Consider the following 10,074-nt stretch of genomic DNA (forward strand, 5'->3'; position numbering starts at 1 on the left):
TAATATATATATATATATATATATATATATATATACATACAAAAGCACATGAAAATAACTTGATTGAATCATCAAAATAATGATATTGGACATTCAAATACGATGAGCAACGCTATAAAAAATTTTGATATTCTAGCAACCAGTTTGCGCGTTCTATATAATTATTTTAACGCTCCATTAAAATTATTTTCAGATCTGTATCTAACTGAATTTAGCTACTTCAGCAAAACTATTCTTTTCGTATATATATATAATATTTTAAAATTAAATTTAAATTATTTTCAAACCATGAATCTTGTATGAGCTATAAACTATGTATTGTATTTCATAAATTAGAATTAGCAACAAATTTTAGTTCTCTTGTTCTTTATTTTTTTTTAATTTGCTACGAATTTTTACAATATAAAAAACTTAAAAGGTTAAAACATATAAAATATGATATCAGTATATGAGCGGAAAACACCAACAGAAGTACCATCTCGAATGTGCTGTTATTCGAAAGTAGATACCAATTCAATTTTAATATCTCTTTAGCAACATATCCCAACATCACTACCTTTTTACATGCAATTTCGGAAGGATATGCGCGATACCTTCGACGATACGTAGCCATGGATACTTCAATCATATTACTTAGTATGTATATAATCAGCAGTATAAAGCCGAGCGAGTAGTTTCACTGATCCATTCACTACTAGATCCTTTCAATGCCCATTCAACGACTCAGAGCAATGCAGCGAATAATTAGATGTGCCCGTTGAAAGCTCGAATCACGTTTACGCATACAGTTAAACGACACATTCGTGATTAGTATCGGTATAATGTAGCATCGACACATTACAAAATGAATCGCCACAGAGACGAAAATGATTTCGCGAGCCGTGCACGTAACGAGCGTCACAATGACATCACGCGAACAGTCGGCCGGATGTATAATAGTCTTAATTAAAATAGCGGTCTAACGAACATCGCTAACTGCTGTAATCCGATGTGCCTCATTGATAATCCTCCTACTGTACCGTCGAATACAAATGTAGGGATAGTCTGTCTGTATGCTGTGCTAGAATAGATGTCCTTTATGTGTATCTCTTTTCATCTTTCTTGCAAATGCTTGTAGGTATTATATAAAATTTTATTAATTATTTTAAAATTTTATAAATTATAATGTAAATTTTCTATTAAGATTCAATATTTATTTTTATTTTATTAATATTTATATTTATTTTTATTAATCAAATCTTCTTTAATAAAAATAGGAGCTTGTTACATTTTTCAGATATTTAATGTTAAATGTTATTGTAAAAGAAATTTTAAATTAAAATTTATAATAAAAATCTTGTAAATGTATACGTATGTTCATAACTTTTCAAAGATTTTAATTTGCAATTTCGTGCAACTTGAAATATCTCATATCTCAATATTTATGTATGTCAAGAAAAAATCTCCGAATATGTAGAGTTGATTAAAGAATCCAGAAATAAATTCTACATGTGCAGGATATTAAAAGCCACGTGAATATAAGCACAGTCAATTGCGAGCCAAAATATCAATGTTTGTACGTAGACAATCTTTCTATTAAAACAAATTTCCAGAACATTTTATCCATTAATTACAGTCATCTTCAGGCAATTTGTCTTTGCTAATTAATGTTAAAGGCAAATTACGCATAGCTGCTCATTAGCCTTCTTTGTATCTACTCACGTTAATTTTCTATCAACACGTTTTAAATTCTATTATCTACTGAAAGCGCAATACAGAAGCACGATTAAATTATATACTCGATCAATTAAATGAAATTAAAAACAACAAAATCTATCTTTCTCATGCGAATTTTCTTGGCGAAAGATTTCTAGTTTCACTTTGCAGAATGATTTTTGGTTCACGTATAACAAGATGTTGGAAGCTCTGTATTTATAGTTGTTACTCCCATCGGGAGATGCTCGTCATGCGGAGCCACTTTCTCGTACGCGATGCTGGTGAATTTTTTACGCTTAATTTCCCGACAACCTGTACGATGGCAGTCTCACGCTACGTCGACGTGAAATCGACGAGACGTACGTGCTACAACGTGACGCGGTCGTAGTGCTCGTTGACGACGCGATACGTGGCTCGTTCCACTCGTAAGCACGTTCCCGCTTTCTCGACCATAGTCGATACGGGATCCGTAGTGCGATACGTGAATCGTCGTGTTAATGACGCCGATGGCGGATTGTTACGCGACTTCGGTTCGTAAGCGAACGAACATTGACTAGGAGAAAAGATATACAAAAAAAAAACAAATATTGAGATGAATTAGGTAATTAAGATGTTTTAAATACATAGAATCAAGATTGAAACTGTTGTGAACATTACGAGGAAAAAACTGAAGAAGCATTATTGTGTCAAATAATTTCACAAGTTAATTTCTCGCTATATCACGCTTTCAACTAATTAAATTATCGTAATGGTCTTCATTAATTATATAGGATAGTTTACCTCGTTTTTTAAATAGTAGAAAATAGTAGGAAATAGAAAAAGGGTAACTCGATTCTTTTATTCATTTGTTATAAGAGGAGAATTTAAGAAATTAATGTGATCATTTGTTCAAAATTGTAAACACTGTAGAAGACTTACCGTGTTGCGATAAGGGGACAGGTAATGCTCGGCGAAGCCCAAGCTTCTGGGCTCCAAGGCGCACACTCATATAATCTAAGTTCCCGGCCTGAAACTGCACCAAAAACACTACGCCATCCGCCGGTACATCCAGCCGCAAGACCGAATCCACTCCCGGCTCCTCGCGAAGTGCTTGCACTACTTCCGGCTCCATCTTCGCTACTCTCACTACTGGCTCGTCCATTCTGCAAGTATATACAACATATTTATGTCATTTAACATAAACATCATCCAATTTTTAATAATTGATGAAAACATTTTCTTCGAGGAAATAAACGTGCTAAAGATGTTATAATTACCAAAAATTAATAGTATGAAATTTAAGATTTGAAAGCTCAACAATTAAAGCTCTCCACAACATTAGAACTTGGAAGACTTTAGATGTAGCTGCAAGAAATAAGGCAGACAATTTAAAAATTACAAATTATAATAATGCTATTAATTATCCAATATGCGCAAAAAGGGTTATTAATTAATTATGATAATATGAAAAATATTTCAGCAACGATGAGATAAAAAGAAGAATTAAAGAATGAAAGAAATCAATACTTCAGAAAAGATGACGTTATCGAGTTCTTCGTTTTATATCTGCAGCATCATATCAAGTGGAACAAGATATTCGGCTACAATTACATTACTGTACAATTGATGTTTAAATACAATTGATGTCGTAAATTAAAAAGAAAAAAAAGAAGGAAATTTATGACTAAAATTTTTGTTTATATGTTACGTTAATAATAAAGAAATTGTAGATAAAACAAATGATTTATTGCACGTTTTTATACACATTATAACAAAAAGTATTGTAATATTATCAATATATAATAATTATCAATACATAATAATAAAATATTGTTTGTTATATTATGATATCTTGAAACTATTCTATTCTTTCTACTACTAAATTACTCTACATATTTTCCAAGTTCCATTGAAATCAAAACTTGCCAGTTTGTCTCTTGTTAGGATCGCAATCGCGTTAAAGTCATAGAGGAACAACCTAAGAAGAGCACATTAATCTTAAACGACTTTCTGCCTCTTTCTCTTGGTGAAGAAAGGATCAAACTTCGTCTTCAGCCTCCTTAAAGCTCCGGAAAAGTTCGCGTAAGTAGCGGCATAAGGAGATACATCCCACGTACAAGGAGGGACCGGAAGTTCTGACGAAGTCGCTTTCAGCCGACGAACGACATCCGATCGAAAAGTTTATCCGGCAGATTAAAAAACTCTACGTAGCAACCGTTGAACTAGTCCTGTGTATTTTATATGGAAAACGAAAATGTTATGCACAAAGCACGATTGTTTTTATCGAGTCAATCTACAATTTAAGGATATTTAAGGATGTATTAGACATACAGTTCCTATACTGAAAAAAAATATAGTCAATTTTAATAAATATTTGGTTGAATACTGCCAATTAAATATTTATTAAATATAAAGATATATTTATTTGATACAAGAAATATTAATTTGATTTAACAATCATTTTTTTATTGAACAAATATTTACTTACTGTTAGTTGGCAGTATTGAATTAAATATTTATTAAAATTAACTATATTTTTTCTCAGTACAAAGAAAATTAAATTTGGAAGTATGTGTAATATTTACACTTTAAATAAACTATGTACATATAAAAGTTGTGTGAATAAGATTATATTTTCGTTTAATAACACAGTTTTTATAGTTTATTTATTTTATTTGTGATTATTTTTATTGTTAAAAAATAAAATTTTAGAAAATAATAAAAAATTTACATTTTTCTTTTTTATGAGTACTTTAAATATTTAAAATAATTTATGCAAGGTTTCATTACGATTCATTGATTAGTTACAAAGATACAGAACAAATATTTTGTTTATTTACTGGATAACTAATTCATGCATCGAAATGTAACTCTACGTAAATAATCTTGAATACATAATGTACTTATATTAAAAAATTGAGATTTTTATTTTATAATATATTTCCATATATTTTTATTAGAACACAGATTTAAAAAAAATACTATTATTTATTAAAATAATTTACAATCCAGACAGTAAACTGTCACTAAATTTGTCATATTATTTTTAAATGATAGTGATTTAGTGATAAATGATAGTGATTTAGAATAATCTGTAAATTTTTCATAATTTTGTTATCATTTTGAAAATATATACGTATTATATAAAATATATTTAAGGATGTATGCATTACATCTCAAAACATTAAATTTAAGCCAAAAATATAAAAATTTCATCAATTGTTTATATTATTATTGTTTGTATTATTAGTCGATATTTTGTACTGCTGAATATACAATAACTTTTAAACAAAATAAAAGAGAGAAAGTAAATCCAAATGAATTTTTGCATGAATATTCATTAGAATTTTATTAGTATATATAAAACAATTTGATTTAATTCGACGACTTTATTAAATCTGTCCAACAGAAAGAGATAAGTCATAAGTATCTGTGTAAAATTTGAGCATAATTTAAAAGTTTAAATTATACAATTTTTTGTTAATCTTAATTTTTATGTAAAATCATATTTTGCAGATTAATTATTTGCAAATTTGGTCGTAAAATTAAATCAAAGTTTTTATATACTGACTGATAATTGTTCTAACAGAGTTCGTTGAACGTGTAGAGCGGACTGAACTGAGACGGAAGTCCTCTATCATTTTGCAATTTTCATAATAATTAACAAGATACTAATTGTTAAAAATTGCCGAAAATTTTTTGGTCTTCAATAATTTTTTACTCAAATACTATCAATTTTACGAAAAAACTGCAAGAGACAAAAATTGTTTATTTTCTTCTCAGAGCTCGAAGAATTTTTTCAGAATTTTTAAAATATATAATTTTTAAAATATTTTCTCATGTTGGTAAAAATGAGAAAATGCAGTACTAAAAAGATAAATTCTTGATAAAAAATTCTGAAAAAATTCGTAGAATTTTATGAGAAGAAAATAAACAATCGTCACCTTTTGCAGTTTTTTTGTTGATAGTATTCGAGTAAAAAATTATTGAAGATTTTCGGCAATTTTTAGCAATTAATATCTTGTTAACTATTGCGAAAATTGCGAAATGGTAGAAGGCTTTCCGTTTCTGCTCTACATGTCCACGAACTCTGTCATAACAATTATCAGACACCCTGTATACTAATAAAACTTTAATAAATATTCATGGGAAAGTTCATTTGGATTCACTCTCTATTACTCGTTTGAAAGTTATTTATTGCAGCAAAATATGGTTATTTTGTTGTATAAAGCCATTATAAGCCAAATTATTTGTTTTTTGCAGTTGATTTCAGAGTGTATTTATGATCTAATTTTTTTGGCTGATATTAACTGATATTGGTTTTTTAGTAGTTGATATTTTGACTGATTTAACTTATATATTGTGTACAGCTAAAACATTCTTACTAAATTACTAAAAAAACGTTACGTATTACTGCATTACGTAATTACTGATAGAGTAAATAGTAAATCGTACAAATAAAATAGAGCTGCAAGTCATACATAAATAATAAATAATAGCTATTGACATTAAACGTTTCGACCTGCTACGAGATTATATTCATTAGATATATTCATTAAAATTCTATAATTTTATAAATTTCAATCTAATGTCAATAGCTATTATTTATTACTTACGTATGGCTTGTAGCTCTATTTTATTTGTACGATTTATTATATCTTGTGAGCCGTTTAATATCTTAATTGTATTTAAATAGTGTACAATAAAATTATGCAGTGTGTCGAGTTTTAATCGAAAATTTAAAGGTTATAAAATCTAAGAAGTCAATAATTTCGAGAATTTTAAAGAATCTAAAAATGCAAAACACTGAAGTTTAAAGAATTCAATGTGTTTCCTAGAATCTTGGAATCGGAGAATCATTGCTTGTTCCTTTTTCCTTCGATCCGTTTCAATGCTCCGCAGACATCACAATCGTCGTTGGCGTCTTATCGGTGTGCGCCGCGACGCCGATTTTCTTCCGTGTCGTGGCAACCGTGAAATCGAGCGAAAAGAGCGGAGAAGGGAGACGTCGCGCAATCTACGACGAGGGTACCAATGTGGAATCAAGCGAAAAGAGAGAAATATTAAACGGCCGAGAGCGAATACCAAACGCCATAGGAGAAGGGAAAGGTCGATCGAATAGGTTGGAAAAGTTCGGAAGGCGCGAACGAGTGGAGAGAAGAGTTATCAAGCGGCAACGAACAACGTCACTTCGCCCTTTCTCGTTCCGTCTCTGCGGCGACGTTCACGATTTGCATCGTCGACGATTCCGTTCGAGATAATAAGAAGACGTGCTCATGAGAAATTATTGACAAGTAAAAATAGATGCCTTTTATTTAGAATAAAGACCAATATTAAATTAAATGGAGATATTTCACTCCTTAGATAGTTATATAGATGAAAGATATTTGATATTTGTGTTAAAATTGATCTTTGTTAAATTTTTATATAGAATTTTTAACACTCGGATATTACGTTAATTATTATTATGTTGTATTAATATAATTATATTATTTGAATATCTTGTGTTAAATTGATATTTAACGTTTCTTAGTGTAAAATAACATAAGTAATTAATATAAAAATAATATAAAAATAATTTCATATAAAAATAATATAAAATAATATAAAAATATTCTAAATTAATTTTACTAAAAATATATTTATTTAATGTTACCATAAATGTTAATTTTACTCAAAAAATATACATCCACAATTTGCTTACAAATGATGTCAATATTATACTTTTTGTATAAATTTTTTAACATTTGTGTAACATTTTCTTCTTGTATTAAATTAACGCAAAAAAAATTGGATGGCCATGTAAAATATGTTAAATTTAATACAAAATTTTCCAACTGTTTAGAAAGAGAATTTTTTGATGCTATTATTTTCTAAACCTCAGGTCTCTTAAATTACTAATAATTTCGCATGTGCAAGTAAATACCTAAAAGAGAATATTCAAATTATAATAGAATTTATCCTTTAAAAACGAACAAGGTAATAATCCACCAAATTACTCTAGTATTGAATTTGCGGTCTTTTATATATATATATATAATTACATATAGCTTTGTAAACTTTACCTAAAATAAAACAATTGCGATCAAAATCGAAGGCAGACAAAAAATGTAGCTAAAGAGAACAATCTGTTGTAATCGAACTGGATACTCACTAGAGAGTATAAATCGAACGGCTTTGATTTGCGTCCGGTTGGGCTCCTAAAAGAAGCGATAACATGTGATGTACGAGTTTTTGCATCCTTCCTATGTTTTCACATTGCACATATCTCGCTCAAATAGAGAACAAGAAAGATAGATAGTGAGATAGAGAGAGAGAGAGAGAGAGATATTTCCGTTCGTATCTTCCCACATTCTTTCCTTCCATATATCGCAAACCTACGCGAAACATTTGACCTGTATCGTATATTCTAATTTGAAGTTTGTTCTCTTTTACTGTTTCTTTTTACTCGTTAATTATTTTTTATTGCTATACTTTTTGTTGAATATCTATCTCTCGATATATCGTGACATCATTTTCTTGCAAATAACATAGCTACGTAATTTCTATCTTTATATTCTCAAAATTGACTATCGGACACCATACTTCTGTTTATGAGCCGCTATAATATAAGTGTAATCGCAGCGATATTTTCACAAGCATTAATCCCAACTGTACATTCATCGGAAAGCCAAGGATTAAAACAAGATTAAACACAGAATATCTCTATCCACTCGCAGCTGTACGAGAGAGCTCAGCATGAGATGGAAGAGATCTCACGATCGCGTCCTAAATCATCTCGGCTAATTTCGCCTAATCTTTACGCCGGTAGTAAAATAATAATTTTCTGTAAGCGTAGGCAAATTAATAACAAAGTGCAAACAATTTCGGGACAAGAAGTAGCATTTTATGTAAAAAAAAAAAAATGTCTTGCGACCACACATTTACCTATGTAGTTTGAATTAATATAACAAAGAAAGATAAAGAGAAAAGCTTAATTAACTCTATTGCTTTGAACTTGAAAACCTTCGTAATAGCAAAAATTTATAGCAGGTTATAATTATTATTATAAAATCCTAAGAAATTAACGAAATCCTGTAATGATACTAAAATTAGAAATCTCTGGATGTTAGTACAGTAAGTATTATTTGAATATATGTAACATATTAACCATGTAAATTAGTACACCTGCAATGAGACGCTACTGTAATGCAATACGGATTTGAGTTGCTAGTAATATATCGTAGTTAGAATTTCAGAAGCATAACATTGTGGTTTTAACTGCAAGATGAGTGCGACTGCTCTTTCCTATGTAGGGATTCTAATTGCCAATAATTCTGCAAATAAGTTAATCTTTTATTAAGCTTATTTAATTTCTTTTCTTGTAATCTAGCCTTGAGCCTGTGGTTATAAATTAATTGCAAAGATTACTATTTTGATTTACAGTAGAGGATGACAAAAAAGTTTAACTACAAAGTTTTGCACGTCAAATTATTATCATTTTCATGTTAAAATGACATTAAAAATTTTGATGTCAAAATGACGACAAATAATGTCAGCTTGCTACTTTTATTAAATATTAAATATTAAAAGAATTAAAAGAAAATTATTAAAAGTATTAATGTGTATTAAAAGAAAATTAGTTACAACTTAAATACCAAAAAGTCTATGCACCAAAAGATTTTCCTCGATTGAATCTATATATTATATTAGATACATCATCAATCTGACTGTATGTGTATATTAAGTAAAAAAAGTTTTCATTTAAACAACATTAAAATTCCATATATTCTAACAGTGAAAGAAAGGAAAAAGAGAGATGTATTATGTTTAAAAATATTATCTTCTCTTTCGTTTACTTGGCTAGTTTAAAAATATACGTAAATGACTCGTACATATTTAAAAACATGCATTTCAATTATATTCCAGCATCAGTAAAAATAAATATGAAAATTTCTATATAACTTAATAATCGCGCAGTACCGCAACGAAAAATACTCGCAATGACACATTTCTCTCTATTTTCCTCCGATTCACAACGAGAAACGTGAAAAAGAAACGTAGCCTATTCCAAAGCCCGGAAAATAATGGAGTCGTAAACATGCTTAAATGAGACAGACAACAAAATTCAAGCGTGTTCAAACTCAAATTGTGCGCAAACTGCGAGTGGAGGAAGACAGCTGAGAAACGGAGGAATGGTGAAGTATACGGTTGTGGGAGTGGCGCATTCGTAAATGTTGCGATCCTCTGAAATCGGCTTAAAATGTGTTACTGGGATGGCTACGATTTTCTCCTGAAATGTCGCTCTGTGTGTGTGTGTGTGTGTGTGTGTGTGTGTGTGTGTGTGTGTGTGTGTGTGTGTGTGTGTGTGTGTGTGTGTGTGTGTGTGTGTGTGTGTGTGTGTGTGTGTGTGTGTGTGTG

General features: G+C 29.7%; 1 protein-coding gene across 1 annotated transcript in view; it reads right to left on the bottom strand.

Moving 5' to 3' along the window:
- LOC105621953 (beta-1-syntrophin) overlaps positions 1–10,074 on the bottom strand; it is a 124,708-nt gene that overhangs the window by 20,831 nt on the left and 93,803 nt on the right. Inside the window, exon 4 of the mRNA XM_012203388.1 lies at positions 2,614–2,837. Within this exon, the coding sequence (XP_012058778.1) occupies positions 2,614–2,837 (224 nt within the window). The remainder of the gene's footprint in view (positions 1–2,613; positions 2,838–10,074) is intronic.

The sequence above is a fragment of the Atta cephalotes genome (genome assembly GCF_000143395.1).
Source record: "Atta cephalotes unplaced genomic scaffold scaffold00038, whole genome shotgun sequence".
In the NCBI taxonomy this organism is placed as follows: Eukaryota; Metazoa; Arthropoda; class Insecta; order Hymenoptera; family Formicidae; genus Atta; species Atta cephalotes.